At 36.3% G+C, this 18,235-nt stretch overlaps 1 protein-coding gene across 1 annotated transcript; it reads left to right on the top strand.

The window, feature by feature from the left end:
- Positions 1 to 9,744: 9,744 nt before the first annotated feature.
- LOC139728933 (AN1-type zinc finger protein 1-like) lies at positions 9,745 to 17,713 on the top strand. The gene is made up of 8 exons (XM_071639862.1): positions 9,745 to 9,799; positions 12,110 to 12,152; positions 13,251 to 13,290; positions 14,478 to 14,608; positions 15,287 to 15,384; positions 15,919 to 16,046; positions 16,671 to 16,826; positions 17,540 to 17,713. Exons 1-8 carry the CDS (start codon positions 9,745 to 9,747, stop codon positions 17,711 to 17,713), a joined length of 825 nt encoding a protein of 274 aa, XP_071495963.1.
- Positions 17,714 to 18,235: the final 522 nt, after the last annotated feature.

Here is an 18,235-nt window from a genome sequence, read left to right as displayed (position 1 = left end):
TAGATTAGAATTTAAATTTAAAAAAGAATAAAACAAAATCATGTCATATGAAATAGAACCCAGATCTCAAAATCAGCTACTCTTTGGCATTTAGCGTTTTTCCTTCAAGACTTTTACAATTCTATCACACTCTATCATTCAAAAGCTGCTGATTCATATTTGTTTTTTCTACAATTTGAAGTCTGTTGTCAATGAAAAAACAATAACAGCACAGCATTTGAACGCAGAGAAAAAGTAGAGAAAATTTCTGATGAACATGCACTATGACGAACACATTAAACAATCCATGACGTCATCGAGGGAGACGAGAAATGTGACAGTTTGTTATCAACGTCGACTGGGATAGACTTGGCGTTGTAGCCAACATAGAGTACCGAATCCGCGTCTTGATGCAAGCGCGCCGGTGAGGGGGCCATACAATACTTGCCACCTGTCCGTCTGCTGGGTTGGTCATCCACTGTTATAGAGCAAGAAGACAATTGTGATGCGAATTTCTGTAGTTTCTTTATAGTAGTTTTGGTTGAGATGGGGCTTCAGGTTTCCAACTATTTTTTTGTGCGTTAGTGATTTGATGAAAATTGGTTTTGAACTGGCTGAGATATGCAAAAACGATTAAGATTAAATGTGGGATCCACCTCTTATTAGGACCACTTTATTTTACTTTTTTTTATATCTCAGCCATTTCAAAACCGATTCTCATCAAACGAGCTTTGAATTTCTCTTTGAATTGTATGCTGTTTGATATTTCGTAAGTGGTTTCTAATCATATCGCAAAAAATTAAAGTCTGAATCCCCCATCTCAACCAAACTATACCATTCCTTTAAAATAGTCAACACTGAGACGTATATTAGCAACATTTTCAGCCACCTGTCCACAGGACTTCTTTGATGACAAATTTATTGCCTATTAATAAATCGAGAGTTTAAAGTCAAAAAAAAATATGGATAAGAAAAAAATATCGTAACATTTATCAACAAGAATTAAAAATACACTTGTGAATAGACATTTTGTGCGTATTAAATGTCATGTAAAATCACATGTTTTTAAAGCACATACTTTCTCTCATAGTCAATATCCAGAATGGAATATTCATTGTGAGCGAGTTTAGCGGGTTACTCCTATAATCACGTTATTGGCTAATCACTCAAACTTTGCAGATTAACCGCTTCTTCAGTGACGTAAGAGTAGTACGAACGGCTAATCACTCAAACTTTGTAGATTAACCGCTTGAACTTCAGTGACGTAAGAGCAGTACGAACGTGTAATGCAACTCATTATATCTCCTATCATCTGACAAACGCACGGAAAAACCCACGGATTTTACAGGTATGCAATTGTTCTCTGAATTTCAAAGGAAATTAAGTTCTCACTGTTCGGCTTTATGCCTCCGAGGCTTGATGGTACGATCACGGTGCATTCATCATCCGAAACCGATCGCAGCTGATCGCGATAATCCAGGGGAAAATTGTGTTGCTCTGCTCCTCGACGCAAGAGAGACATGTAATGCGGTGATGGCGCCATTTCGGTGTATTTGATCATCTGGTAGGTATAACATGGGTAAGCTACCCCTTCCGCCGACTTCGTTATAATCCGAATTCTCTTATACGTGATGGATTCTTCTTTTCTGTGCATACATTGAAGGTCATAGGAGAGAAAAATGAGACGTTTATCTTTTGTTATCATAAGTAAATGTAATGAAATACATACACAAACACACACACATACATATATCTAATATATATGTATATATATATATATATATTACATAATATATTTATTATGTATATATATATATATATATACAGTGTATATATATTATATTTCATATACTGACCTGAACGTTTTGAGAGAAAGAAGCCGGAAAACAGAAAGGTTAAAAGTCACATGCATTGTCAGTTGTACTACATGATAATTATAGCATTGGTTTAATTGTTTGTGTTTACATTGACTTATCTGTTTATGTGCTGTATATACAAGTGTTTGCAATGATGTGCACTGTTTTCACTACATCACAGAGTTCAATTTCTTATCGGGTATAGGCCTACTCCTTTGCTTCCTCAAATACAAAGTCAGCGTGTAAGAAAGGGAATCGTGTATAGCACAAAACACCAATATTTACACAATTTGTTTGTTCAGCATTTGGATTCTAATCTTGATCCATGTCATTTCATTTCTAAGCCGGACATGAACAAAGAACAATGATGATAATTATATCGTTGTTCTGTACAGGACCTATATTATTATAATACGCAATAGCACAAAAGTTGTGTATAAATAGAGTGTTCATAATACTTTCCCGATTCTGTTTGTAACTTACGTTTAATTGGTGGAAAAGATTAACTGAAATTACAATGGCATCTACCATTTCTAATTCATTTGTACCTTTTGCAGTGGTAAAATGGGTGAAGGTCATTTCAAAATCACTGTTTATGTAATGGGTGAAGGTCTTTTCAAAATCACTGCTTATGTAATGGGTGAGTGTCTTTTCAAATCATTGTTTATGTAATGTATGTGCATGTTTAATTTTTATATGGTGAGAAAAATTATCAGCAAAATGGCAATGACATCTTTGATGTGTTTAGAAAGTAGAGAGTGCGATGGAGTGTTTAGAAACCATACGATTTTGCATTAACTTAGTGACTTTAGATATATAGAGAAAAACTATTGGCTATTGGTAAGAAATTATAATCTTTCTTAAATAGTACAGGATACATTAACACCCATAGCGCATATCAAATACTCATAATAAGGTTAAAAATGTGTATCGTATTTGTCATTTCTTGAAGTTTTATGCTTGCAAAGCAAAGATGCCCGCTCGGTAAACTGCTTGAGATCGAACAGTCACTACACATTCTAGTTTTAATCCTGTGTTCGTAAAAAACGGAACGGATCGAAATATATAATGCAGGGGTAGACGTATTATAGTGACAATAACGTCAGGAGGGACAAATCCTGAGGATTCCTTATTCGTCGCTGTTATATTCAACTTCAATTATGATTTATGTCCGTCAAAACAAGAACAAAAAACCCACAAAATTCAAAGTATACATTCATCAATTCATATTGTTGGACAATTTGAAAAACATGATGTTGGTTTTTTTCTAAGTTTCGCCGAAATATTATTTGAAGATTTGCCGGAAAAAAAAAACAGGTCTGCCTCTGCGCTATCAAAGTATTGATGTATATTTGAGCGAGAAAACAAATGCAAACCAAATCTTGAAGGTCAGAAATAAGCCATTCGTGTTTGTTTCATCAATGGTGCTGACTGGCACATGGCAGCTTTCAATATTGAGGGATGTTGCATTTGTATCTGACGGGGCGGCATCTTTTTCAGCTAGATAACAACTGGACGATAATAAAGTTAAGACACCTAAACCTCTGAAATCTATGATGTGACACATCCTCGCAGGGTGATATAGGAGGCCTATCAGGGGAGCCGCCGCTCGATTAGCTTAATCATAACCAAGAACAATATATGACTGTATAGGTGTGCAAGAGTATATTATAATGTTGAGAAATTCAAACTTGAAATCAGTACCCGTTGAGTTCAAGGAAGTCTGCGTGCTTCACCCTCCAGACCACGCCCCACACACAATCTCCCAGACTCGATGCGATCGTCGCAGTCCCTCCATGCAACCGACTGGTCTTGGTCTCTCCAAAGCATAATTTGTAGTCCTGCCATTTACAAACGTTTGTTCAAAGTATGTGGTGTTGCCGAGAAACGTGAACCCAGGACGCAAACACATGAAATAAAGCAAAACGAGAAACTAAGCGAATGCATTTCATATATATAGGGTATAGTTTTCTAACGCCTTGTGGTGCATGCAAAACTTTTGCAGCACACTTTGCAACCAAAAGAAAAACAATAAGATATGGCGATGGAAAAGAGTGATCCACTGAAAAACAAAGCTTGTAGGACGTGGATCACTAAAAAAGAAAAAAAAAACCCGAAAAAAAAAAACAAAACAAAAACAAACAAACAAAAACCCAACAACAACAACATCAGCAACACCAATATTTCGATGTCATAAACGTATTTATGCTAAATTATGTACCGTTGAAGCATTAATCATTGATAATGCAACGAAAAGCATATACTTGTTTTAAAGTACAAACAAAGCATTTTTTAAAACTGCACACACTGCCCATTACGTCATGTGTTATACTAGGAAAAAAATAATAACCATATTATGGTGACTAACACAACATTCAAAAACACTCTTAATTTCATAATTTATATGTGAATTTATGATGTAGGGCCTATATAGATAGACATTATTATATACTAGATGTGAGAAGAGGAAGGATAGAATATCATCTAAAATCTGCAAAATAAAAACATTACACTTACAAACCCATCAAAACCAAGAATCAATCACAAGCACATCAAAAAAACGTTACGCGGACCTTGTCTATGTCTTATTTGATTTTGTTGTTGTTGTTGTTGAAACGACAAAGATAATGATGCTTAATATACAATGACCATGAACATGATTATGAATTTTATGATTAATGTCTATGATCTTAACCACCATTGACAGTACTATCAATATTGGTATATTATGTGATAGTATTTGATGTGTAGGCATATAAATACACCCACGCCATGTCTATATTCTTTAAAATGAGATACTCACACTCAGCCGAGAGGTTGCAACAAATTGAGCAGACGGAATCACCGCATGGATTTGTTCGTCCAGCACGTCGCTCCCGAAGCTGAAGTACAAAATCGTATCATCCATGGCCTTAGAGTCTGGTCACGTTTCTGACCTCCAGCAGCTTTTAGGCCTATCGTGTATATAGTAGGCCTATGTCTTCATGTAATAATAATCTGCAGTGGCTCAAACTTCAAAAGAAGAGAGGCCTTTCGTATCGTATTTGAAGGATCGACGCCCAACAAATTGAACGGGAGTTGAAATTGAAATGAGAGATGAACTTAAATGCTCTTTTGTATTGTGTTATGAATATAGCTTTTCAGATTCATCCGTTATAATTATCAAAAAGATTAAACTTGGACGGAGTCTAAATGAATTCGAAATACTTGCCAAAAACATCCTCCATAGCTGTCAGAAAGAGATGTGACTGAATTGAAAAAACCAGAGAGCTTTATGTGAGCTGTGGAAATGGAAGGCTGACAATGAACGAGATCTCAACTTGATATAGATTCTGTAGTAAGATCAGCTCGCTTGCTCCCTGTCCAACCCAAAGCATACACCTATATGATTTATTATGAAGATGGCTCAGGAGAGGATCTGGTTCGACTGAAAGTGCCGGACATGGGTGCATGGTTTATTTTAATTGCTTGGGACGATAATCATAATGGGAGTTTTCTGCTTGGATAAGATAAAATGAATACTATTACATTTGGTGCATTGGGAAATTGAAAGGTAGCGCGTCAAGTGATCCGAATGAACAAAAGAAACACGTGATGTAGTAAAAAAAAAAAGGTTTACCATTTTTGATTGGTCACGCAGTCAGTTGTTATAGAGCCTGTCCCTGGTGATTGGTCATGTGAATTAACATCTCGGTGTGTGAACAGAAGATCATCACGCGGTATTAATTCTCAGACTATTATGCTGCCGTTATAAATCCGTTCATGCGAATAACACGACGGTCTCCAGCCCATTATACTAGGATGTTTATATCGCGTAACAGAAAAAGGAGAAAACGAGGGTGATATCGAAAAGAAGAATCAGAAGAACAAAGAGGAGCAGAAGCACAAATACACAGTTCATAGAAAATTGACACAAAGCTCAGACAACTTTATTGTAAGTTGGTCGCTTATCCGAGCGCTTGAAAAGAAAAAGAAAAAGAGAGAAAACTCAACAACAAAGATAAAACAAAACAAGAACTCTCGAAACATCACGTTATGAACCCCAGCAATTCAGCTGTTTGGCAAGATTAATTTCGCCCGATAGACCTAATAGACATGTAGAGAATTTCCTCTTGCTACAGTAAGCACTGAACCGGAGAACCAGGGAGGTGTGAGATGCACCTCCCTCTTCACAAAGAGAGTTTTCTGTGAACAATGAAGACCAGCTGAAAGTGGCCATGACACGAAGTCTCGTGATGCACCAAAAGATTTTACACGCTGAAATTCGCTTTGCGTATACACGTTTGCACAGGGAAATACACTTAAAAAAAAACAATTCTTTATTCGAATTTCGTTCAATTTCACATCTCAAAATTCACGCTCACAAAGACAAAAACAAAACATAAACATACACATATCATACAAAGACAAACTGCATCATACACAAAACATTGTACAAAATAATGTCAGTCTAAAGACAAAATGCAGTATACACAAGCATTGTGCAAAATAATGTCTATCTTAAATTGCGACACCCTTTTTTTTAACCAAAGAAACGAAATCCGTTTTTTTTTTCCTTTTTTTAACAGACATCACATTCTCGCAAAATGCCCGCAAAACGGGGGCATGATAGTCTGCTCAAGGAAATTGGGCATATTCCATTACTTGCTGCTCGAAAAAAAAAAGAATATAATAAATATAGATAAACATTTTCTTTTTTTTCTTTGAAAACCGCCCAATGAAAAAGTAAAAAAAAAATCATTAAAAAATATACGCACAATGCACTTAAAAAACAAAAAACAAAAACCGAATGCTGATTGTATTTTGCACAACTTAAACAGGATACTGCACCTCCGGTATACGTCATTGTAATACCTGACCTGCACAACACGCAAACATACACGCAGACACACACACACACACACACACACACGTAAGTGTGTTCTTTAATCATTGTTTCTTTGTTTTTCCTTCCTTTTTTTTAGTAAAGGGTCAGGTTTAGGTAAAATGGGCAGTCTTCTCGTTTCCAATGTTTTTGTTTTTGTTTTGTTTTGTTTTGTTTTTAGATTTTCAGTCAAATTAAAATGTTAGTGGAAAAATGAGCAAAGAAAATGGGATTCCATCGGGATTCGAACCCGAGACCTTCGGATTACTAGCCCGGTGCTCTGCCGACTGAGCTCTTTCTGGTCAGTTTATTCTGTCTTTATTTGTTTCAAATCAAAATGAAAATTAAATGCAGTTTAGCCTGCCTTTTATATCGGCGGCCTGTCTATGGCGGCCACCTGCCGTATATACGGCCACTTCTAACAGGTTTTACTGCAAATGACAAAGAATCAACATTTACAGCAAAATGGAGTAAAAGTTTACTGAAATAATCCTGAAAAAGAAAATAACACCACAGGTGTATAGGCCCTTTATATACACCTGATCTTGTTGGATGTTGCCTCCGCATGCATCTTCATCCTTCACAGATTGCCCATCCATGAACTTAGGGATCATCACTTGCCTTATACCTCTCCTTTATGTTTGCTCACTCTGCTTTAATCTTCCTTTCACACCTGATCATGCAATGTTTCAGACCCAATGCCCCCCCCCCCGCCCTTTTGTGTTGTTATTGTGTTGTGTCCCGAATCATTCCCAGAGATACCACACGTGTTACGTCGTTATTATATCTCTAATTCAGCTGCTCACCTTTCGTGTTTGTCATTTTGCCTCTCCTCCATGGCGGGGATTCTACTATAAAAGTTATAGAATCGAAAGCTCAGGCCCCTTTGACTCAATCTTTACAACAAAAGGTGATACATACATCACCAAATTTCATAGGGAATGAAACCAAGATAATATCATTGTAATGTTTGTGTGTGGACTGAGGGAAAGCGGCAGTATCAGTATTAAACACATCAGTAAAAGTAGTTAGAAAAAAAAATCGGACAATCTCTTTAAAGGTTATGAATCTGTAAGGTTTCGGTGCCGCCATATCGGTGAACGAGAGGTTTGTGACGTCACTCATGAACACCGATACAAAGAAAATATTAATTGGAGAATTTCACAATTTTATGTCCAGCCCTGAAAAAAAAAAAATTTCCTCGTCTTTTATTGGTTTACTAAAATTAATGTTGAGAGTATATAATTCAACCTGTTTAGGGATAGAGCTATGTCATACAGTAGGTCAAATAGTTTTTCATTATGATTATGCTAGAAAATGAAAAAAAGTTTTATTCTTTTTTTTTTAACTTGCAGATGTTTGGTACCAAAATAGCATATGGCAAAGCATGAAACTTCAAGGTCGAATGCTCTTCTAGAGTCATCGTATAACCTCGCTTCTGATTCGTGGTTGCCAAGTTTTGTTATCGGTACTACAAAAAATAATGTCGCTGCTGCTGCTGTTTTTTCTTCAGTTAATATTATAGTCGTTGTCGTCTTTGTTATACGGTTGTTTAAACTTATATGAAAGGCATTCTCATGATGAGATTTTATTTTGTTATATATAGGCCTACTATAGGTCCTATTGTTTGCATTTGTCATTTTCGTTCAATATAGCCAACACTGTAAAAACATCGGTGTTTAACACCACGGGTGTTAAATCTAACACCGATCAAACTTCAATAAATCAATAAATCAAGAATGATCAGGGAAGCTGAATTTAAAAGTATTGTAAAATAGAAAGTATCTTTCTGCAATTTCATGTAAATTATATGTATGTGCATGAGAGTTTTTGTGACACGTGTTTGTGTGATTGAATGTGTGTGTGTGCGCGCGTGTGTGTGTGTGTGCTTGTGTTGCATTTGTCCTATGTAAATATGTTACTATTATACTTCTTGTTAATATGTTTAAAACTTTAGTATGTTTTGCTTTGTTTTATATGTTTATCCGGGACCCCTTTTTTACAAGCTCTGCTTCTTTTGGGGTCCCAAACCATTCATTATTCTTAATGCTGTATCCTTTTGTAAAATGTCAAATGTTTAATGAATTGGTTAAATAAACTTGAAACTTGAAACTTGAATTCAAGGACCACACCCACAGGTGTTAAAAATGCACTGTGATGGTGTTGAAAAGTGTTCACCTGACACTTCGTGGTGTTAATTTGACACTGTACCTGGTGTTATTTTGACACTGTACTGGTGTTAATTCAAAAATGACACCACATGGTGTTGATTTGATATTTGTTGGTGTTAATATCAATGGTTTAACACCCGTCCAGCTTCAATAAGAGACCACACCAGCTGGTGTTACTTTGGTGTAAATTTATTTTCACATTTTTTCAAAAATCTAGTATTTTAATGTAAAATTCTTGGTCGTCTTGTTTAAATTGAAAATCAACAAGAAGTGCAGTTACTAAGAAACTCTTCAAAAAACAGTTTAAAATTTGGAAATGACACCCGGAGGTGTTAATTTAACACCATAAATGAGCACCGAAAATTTAACACCAGCTCGGTGTTCACTATTTAACACCGGATTTTTTGGCCGTGAAGATTCGTTTCAGAGGTGTTTTCGTAATTTGTTAGGTATTATTCAATTCAATTCAATTCAATTCAATTATGTATTTGATTATGCAGCTGCATTGTGTTCGGATTGTTCGGTGTTTCGTTCAATAGCTGCTCTGAATTGTCAGACATAGAAAAGGCGCTCTACGATGAAAACGTGTCTGTAAAGGGCAATTACCCCCTGGACCCTTTCCCTCATCCTAACCCCACTCTTAATCCTGAACCCAATTGCTGAACCTAATCCTAACCCAAACCAAAACTCTAAACCTAAACCTAACCCTAAACCGAATCTTTACTCTAATCTCATCACTAACCAGTGATTGGGGTAATTGTCCTTTACAGATGAAAACAGCACCCCCACCCCGCCCCCCACCAATAACAAACTAGGCCTTGTCAAAAGGCTACGAGAAAATAAACATGATCGTGCATAACGTGAGGTGAAAATCATGGCGGAGGTGAACATTGGTCAACATTGTAGTGTGTCTACGTGCAACCAACTGGGTAATTACTGACCTTTATAGAATTTTGATGTTTTTACTCATTTTCGTCCACACGTTCGTAGCGTGTGCTGCCTGTCAAGACTTCAGAAAACTCCTGTTTGTCTTGAGGAAACATTATGAACAGTACGTGAAACGATCGGACCTTGAGCTCCAGATCAAGACCTCTGGCAGTCCCCCTGCCGCCGCACCCGGCAGCGAACTCGCCGCGGTACCGCTAGCCGATTTGAGTGGGGCTTTGAAACTTTCTGAGCTGTGCTGTGTGTTCTTATGACAAAGAACCCTACTAACTATTGTTAGAGCGCGGATGTATCTTCTTGTATGATTATAGTTAAGTCAGATCCCCACGCAGCAAGATTTCATTGGGGCCCTTCGTTAAATCCAAGTGTAAGATACACAACTTTTCATATTAAATTTACCTTACCGGTACTTTAAGTTTTGATCATAGAAAACACTATGTATACCTATGGATACCTATGGAAGATTCGGAACGCAGGCTGAGCCTCTGTATTCAGATCCAGGTTTAGTCCTTGAGATGAGCTGGGTCATGACCAGGTGGCGTGGCGTCGAACTTAAATTTAATGGGTTCATTGTCCCAAAATTTATCCAGACCAACTTCAAAACTGAAGACACTGGCTGGGTGCATTTAAATTTCTTGGTAAACTATTCCATGGTTTCCTGATACGCATGTAAAATGAGTTTCTTCTTATAGTGGTATGTGAACGAAAAATATATAACTTTTTACTATGTCCTCTTGTACAATTTTTTATTAACCCAAATCAGGCACTACTTATCAAAGTTACCGGTATCATCTTCTTTACAATCTGTAAATTTAGATGTACATAGCTTGTAGTCAGGCTTCTTCATATTATAATCAGTGAGTGAGTGATGATGACTACCTGGTATCACGTGAACAAACTTTTTTTGTTATTTACTCTGCTACTTTGACGCGTAAGCATCCAAATTGAACAAATCAAGTACAGTTAAATCAACGTTTTTTAATAATAGAGCTTTGGTTTTGGTACAAGATTACTAGATTGGAGCTCGCCTGAACCTAACTCAATGATGTGATACGGCATAACTGAATCCAATTAACTAATTTTCGTCTATATACATTGTCTTGGGTATCCTAACCAACAGAGGCGTCATTGACCTACATGTAACAATCTTTTTGTACAAAATCAATGGATATATAGTATATAAACACTCGAGGCAAATATATTCCTTTCCTGACACCTGGCCACAACATTTGTCATAAGTTGTAGATTTTAAATTAACCGTTCTCTGTGTGTACACTGTTTGACTCATTTCTTACCTCAAGTGTTGACTGCCACAACTACACAATACTCCTAAGGCTAAGTATGGGGGAGGAGTAAAACTTGTACTACTAGTAGTAGTGGTATCTGGCTGAGTGGTATACACATTCACAAGGAGTTTTATCAGCACCATCCATAAAGATATTTCCTCAACATGATTTCGTGATGAGGATAAGTTTGTAGGTTAGTTCGCCAGCAGATTTCATTGAAACAATGTATGTGCTGCTCTCTGTGCTTGTTTGAGTGTGCTAGAGAGGTGACCAAGCCTGAGACCTACAAGTTGTTACATAATCATTACTAGTTTTAATGTTAGAAATAGCTAGAAAAACAGCTTAATTCATTTATTTATATATATATATATATTTAAATTTGTTGAGTATGTTGACCATGAATAATTATCAGTGGGCCTAGTCTGATAACTACTTTTTTTTTTTTTTCCAGGATTCCCTAAATGGTTAATGGACTTTGTGTAAATCAGTGTGCTGTAACAAAAACGATGCTACTTCGTGCCACTTTGGCCTATCATACAATGGTAGTTTTTGTGCATAATATATGTTTTACTATCATGCTGTCATACACAATACTGTAAAAGTGGAAATTTTTGCGGTGTTGAAATTTTTGCGCATTTCGCGCAACCAGAAACTAGCGCGAAAATAAAAGCACGCGAATATTTTTGCTTGCCATGCGTTCCTGTGCGTGACGTCTTGATTCCGCCAAATTAAAAACACGCGAAACTCTTCTGACCCGGCCAAGCGCGAATAATTAGTCGCGCGAAAATATCCACTTTTACAGTAGTTTGCACGACTGATTAGATAGTGTTTGTGCTCCCACTTCAATTCCACCAGGAAACTTTGTCATTGCTTAGTTAACTCGTCAGGGATATCTAGTTCTTTGTCAGTGTCATACAAGTACCATGTATGTCAAATATCTGCAGCAATTTGTGATTGCTGTCATCTAAATTTGATAATATTTGTGGATATTTGGTTTCATTGTCACAGATTTCCTCCCCTTTGTGTGCAATGGCTGTTCTGGTGTGTTTTGGTAAGTTTGAATCTGTGATATTTACTATCAATATGATCCTTTTATTTGTACATTTTTGTCATACACAGGTGGTCACAGTTTTGTATATTGCAGATCTACAGGGTATTCCATCAAAGGTTTTAGTAGGATTGATTGCAGCATGCTAAAAATTGTTGCTGACATCCACAAAAACTTGGGCCATTTCAAGAGCTATTCCATTAAAAGGATAACAAGAAACTTGTTAGATTGAGTCAGAACGGTCTGTAAACTTATGAAAAGTATCATTGAGGAAAAAAAGATCATCGGCTTGGTTATGACTCGCTAACTATGATCAAATGTTCAACTAAAAAAGCACTAGAAGAGCAAAAAGCAACTCATTTTCACTCAATACAAGCATCAGCATGCTGAAAATCACTAAAGAAGCCTGTGTGTGTTAAACCTCGTCGGCTTCCTGTTGCGCAGTGCCTTGAGCAGAGCATGCACTTCATTGTGCATATAATGCAACCTCAAATACGTGCAGCTTGAATTCTTGAGTTCATTGACCCAATTTGCCAAAATTAATCCTTCAAAAGTTTTCATGAAAATTTCTGGATCACTCCCAAAATTTAATCATCTGTTCCTTGTGTCTTTATCAAGTTTTCCTCTAAGTTTCATCAAAATCTGTTGCCAACTGTTTGAGTTACTTTGCAAACAGATAGACAAACAAACAAACAAACAAACAGACAAACAAACCAGCACTGGCAAAAACTGAACCCCCTTGGCTTATTTAAAGTAAAAATAAGGCAGAAAAGCACCAATTTTTTGCCCTCAGTGTGTCTAGAATTTTACGACACACAGGGCAAGGGGATGAGACTGCATTTCATCACTATTTCACTTTTGCTCATACATACTTGTTGAATTGCTCAAGTACAAATTACCCTTTTCATTGAAGTGGCTAAGAGGGTCTTATTTCATACTTACATATCCATTAAAGTTCCTCTATGTGTACATATCAGATATAGCTGCTAGTGTGAAATCTGTTGCAAAGATGAGTTATTGCATTAGTTAAATCCCCCCTTCCTAAAATGTCACGAGTTTGATTCTGTAAGAATAAGCACTACTCTCCTTTTGTCCTTTCAGCTTGGACCACAAAAGCCAAGATGCACACAATTGCAGCAAGGTATGTCAATATCTAGAAGGTCGTGTCAATGCTTGTCTCTCTGTGCTTTTTCATTCATATGTACATTCTTTGATTTGTTCACATACAAGTTACAGAAACTTTGGTATATGCTCTGCATTTGTGTGTTATACTAACTGAAATCCCAAGCAGTGTACATGTTCACTTTGGTAGATAAAGGAAAATCAAATGGTTTGTGTTTCATGAAATGTAGATGAAGAAAAAAATAATAGTTTTACATATTTCTGTGAACAATAATGTCGGGCATGATCATATTTGTGTATATGAGATGAGATATGTCACCGTCTTACACATGATGAAGTTGGTGCCTATTAATATCTCAAGTTTTACATATTTTTGATTCTTTAGATGCTGAGCTCTAGAATGATATAACATTTATCCCTTGTGGTTTCCCAAACCTTCAACACAAATGGTTAGAAAACTGTTAAAAAGATAAACATAGATTTGTGAAATCGTCTGTGAACTTTAGATGCACTCAATTCTAACACAAAACTTAACAAGTCAAAGCATGATTGTACGTGCTTCTTAAGGACAGAAAAGTTTGTTCAAATTTCAAACTACACTTGGGGTACAAATATTGGTTTTACTGTGAATATTCTTTTGATTTATTATAACTTTTAACTTATTCAATGAATTGTATGATGCAATATCCTCAACTCTATGAGGGTAAAGTGTTGTGAGTTTAAATAGTACATATGATATCTGTGTATTATTATTTTGAGTGTTTTTATTTTCATGAATTTCTCTTATTCATAAATATTTGCAGAATCAACAACTCACAAAAATGATGCCTCAAATGTACAAATATACAAATGTACTGTCATTGTTATCCAAGCTTAGAAACTACAAACTTTTTTTTCGATGAAAAAAAGGATAACAATTTCTTCTCCTGGTTCTTAATCGTGAATTCAATCACTTTTGAACTTGTCCTACAAGTCCCAATTTGCTAAATAAGAAACTTTTGAAATGTAGAACATACGTATATAGTATGAATTTGTAACAAGCTTCATTATTCTTGTATGACATGATGTCTATAAAGGGGAGTCTTACCCTCAAGATGTGTTCATTCTGAATTTAAAAAAAAAACAACAAAAGAAAGATGGAAATATAAAGATAGAATGGAAATTACCAAAGTATGCTCTAATTGAAGTCATATTCTGTTCTCTTAGTGTAACCCAAGCCGAGATGACAAGGCAGAGTATATCACCCCAGTATCCTACAACTGTACCCTATCAGACTGTAAGAAAGCTGAGCTTGTTCCTGTCACGTGTGAACACTGCCATAAAAATTTCTGTCTCAGGTAAGCTAGTGAAACCAAGGGGAAAGTGAGGGTTTCTGCTTTCTCATTTCTAAAGAACCGAGGATCAAAGTCCTCTTTGTTTTGTTTTGTTTTTTTCTTTTAGAGTGTGTGTGTGTGTGTGTGTGTGTGTGAGTGTGTGTGTGTGTGTGTGTGTATGTATGTGTATGCAGTATCTGCGTATGAGCAGTTTTGTACACATACAGCTTACGTACAGAATATTCACAGTAATATTCTATGTGTGCATAGTTTTGTTCAAAGTAAACTTTTTGAAATCAAGATTATTCATTAAGAAATGGTTAGTGAAATCTCGGTTTGTTAAAATCTAGCAGTAAAAAGAAAGAAACACAAGAAATGAGATATTAGTAGGTGATATTTGTTGTATATGTACCAAACATTGTGTGGAAACAAAATATACACGAAGTGCCACATGTCAAAATGTTGCAGATAATGTTTAGTGTTTTGTTTGTGTGACCTGTTTAGATGAATGTTAACCACTGGAATAGGGGATTTGCATGTTTGTTTGTTTATTTTTGCATAACTGTAACCAGAAACAGAAACTGTAACCTCTGTACTCAAATGTGTTTGGATGTTTGACTTGTTTCAGATATATGTATCATGGAAAATGATATTTGAGTACATGTATACAAATTAGATTGCTTGTTTACATTAATATGTCAGTCACAGACACCAGGCAGATCACCAGTGTGAAATGCTGTCCAAGGAGGGGGAACCACCTCCCATGGCAAAAACAACTCAACTTATCCAGCAGATTACAGGTACTATAGTGTGTGTCTGATCCTAACTGAAAGATCATAACAGTGTTTCTACACAAAGAATAGCTGTAGAATAAAAGTGAAATGTGATTGGGTCCTGTTTAAGAGTTTGCATCTTGAAAATTGTATGTTCAGTAAGTATGTCGCATTTGATGTTCTTGAATTAAAGTTGGGACCAAGCAGTGGATGTGCCAGATACATGTATGTTTACCTGGAGGCAATTTGAACATTATCTAGGGACTAGACCATGTTACATTTTCGCAGTGCAAATAAAATTATTTTCATGATGGTAAGTGGAACAAAATATCAGTCATTCTTTGTCTGCATTAAAGATTAGATAACTTATGGAATGTAAAGAGTAGAAAGACTTTGTTTTTGTGAAGCCTTTTGCTGTCAAAATCTCTGCTTGCAGTAGCTATATTTGCAATTTGTAATTCTTTTTTTAAACTGCAAATGAACAGTATGGTTTCATGTGCGTAACTTTTAAAAATGTTACTATTTGCACCTCCTGTCCTCCCTCTTTTCACTATCATGAAGCTTCCAAAAAATCTGAAGAAACCAAAGTCAAGACGAAGGGCAGGGGAGCGAAGTCTGCTAAAATGGCTGCGAAGGTGGCACTGATGAAGATGAAGATGCATGCTCTTGGTGACCCTTCTATACCACAGGTGAGTTCTGAGCTGTGTTCACACATGTCGCTTCAGCATGGTTTGATGTTCCCTTTGTGATGCAAAAACGTAAGGAAACTTGGAGATTTGTTGTATTTTGTTGATCTGGAGTGAAGGGAAGTTGTAAATAAGCTTGTCTACATTTGATACATACGATGATACAGGCGACAAGGCATCGGCATTCAGAATCCTCAATCTACCATTCTTTTATATAATTCATCAATGACGTTTCTTGTGACTGTCAGAGATGGACAGTATCTGACAGTTTCATGGAATTTCAAAGGCAATTATGAAAGAAAAGTAGATGATTTCGTCTAAAAGATACCTTGATCATATGCTTGTTTTCATCCCAGTGGCCACTAAATACCTGGATGTCTGACCATAAGAATACCTCTCGTTGGAACATCACACAAGTGGAAACCCACTCTCTGATTCAACAAATTGAATGTATACACGAAAGGATGGCTGTGTTTTTGCATCGCTAATTCATGTAGAAAGTACACATTTTGTTGAAACCAATTAAGGAAAGCTTTAAAAGAAGCAAGTAAGTTTAGCTTGTTTTACATTCCCATAAACTGAAAGTCTGCAGCCAGTGAAAATGTCTGAATTTTGTTTAATCCACAGAAGGAGAGAGTGTTCTTCCAAGTACACCTTCCCAAATCCTGCACAGACAGACACAAGCCAATGTTCTTCTCAAGCATGTGGAGTGTCGGCAAAGCAGTGGACAGGACTGCTGCCCTCTTGAGTCTGAAGAATGAAAACAACATTGCTAGTGCCAAGGTAGGTTTGATGGAATTTTTTTTCTGTTGTTTGTTTAGTTTTGTTTTTGTTTTTGCTTTTGGTTTGTTTTTTTAACCACACGTGTTACCAATATTATTTGTAGAAATATATGTGACACTTATGGGGAATGTTGTTACGTGTCATGCTACTGCTTTCACATTATGTAGTTCTGATTCAGGAAAGTGATTTGTGTTTGTCCAACCTCCAATTAATTTTCCATAATTGCTAATCATCATTATGATAGCTGCTGTCATTATACCTGGATCAGATTACCCCACAGTTTTGCACTAGGGAATGAAACTGGTCTTTGTTTTGCCATACTTGCACAAAGTTCTTTAGATTCCTTCCAGTCGTCTCCACTGAAAAAAAGAAATAAGAAGAAAAAAAAAAGATGGAGGGCAATACAAAAATGCTTCCAGTTAGTTTTCTATGTAAGGTTATTTGTTCAGTTAACATGCTTTTACTTTTGAAAATTCAACAGTTCCTTTACAGAAGAGTTTCTATTTTTGATTGCCCATCAATCCATAGGAACATAGACTCGAGACAAACCTTTGTTGATTCTTCATATGTGCTGTTATTTTGATATATTCTTTGATGCATTATTCATCGTGATTGCAGTTCTATGAAGTTTGAAAAGTGAAAATTTGTACAAGGTAGGCAATGAAGCATATTAGGGAAAAAATTGTCATGAATAAGTAAATCTTTTATTGCAGAAACTGAGAATGTTCCACCCCGAGAGTGGGGAAGTGCTGGCAATGGATGCCAAACTGGAGTCCCTCCTTGCTGCTGAGTCTGACCTCCCCCTGTATAGCGGAGGTGGAATTGTCCTGGAGTATGTAGACAATCACTGTACATGCTTGGCTGATGTCACCGAGTACCAGTCGTGATGCTACTTCGGCCGAGAATAGACCAAGATGGCAAGTAAGTTATTTTGAGCCATGATCAGAAACTATTTATCTTGTGGCATGAATTTAACATGAAAGGTCATTAGCAAGTTGACTTTGAAAAGGCACAGGAAATGTTAAAAGACAGACTAGTAGCGACTGATTTGCATGTATGTCATGTTGGCTTAGTGCAGTTTGTGCAGACTTGTGGAATTGAAAATTCCATAACATTTCATTTGAGGTCCAATTTTAGTAAAACTTCTACTAATCTGTTGAATTCACTGAATTTATAATGGTCAAATCAAAAGCAGAGTGGAATTTTGTGAAATATGTATCCTGTGTGACAGCTGTCCTGATTTTCCTCAAAGTTTGTTTTTTGTTTTTTTGCAAATGGCAACTGCCAAGATGATAGCATACATTGTGTGAGATTCGACAAACAATTTATAAATTAATTGTCTGAAGAATCTTGACAAGGGAAACTCAGGTTGGATCTTTTTTTTTTTTTTGGTCCTTTCCTGCATGCTT

This window comes from Diadema antillarum, unplaced genomic scaffold (genome assembly GCF_040938485.1).
Source record: "Diadema antillarum isolate AM-2024a unplaced genomic scaffold, OU_Dant_1.0 seq00000205_RagTag, whole genome shotgun sequence".
Classification (NCBI taxonomy): domain Eukaryota; kingdom Metazoa; phylum Echinodermata; class Echinoidea; order Diadematoida; family Diadematidae; genus Diadema; species Diadema antillarum.
This window is presented reverse-complemented; position numbering and strand designations above follow the sequence as displayed.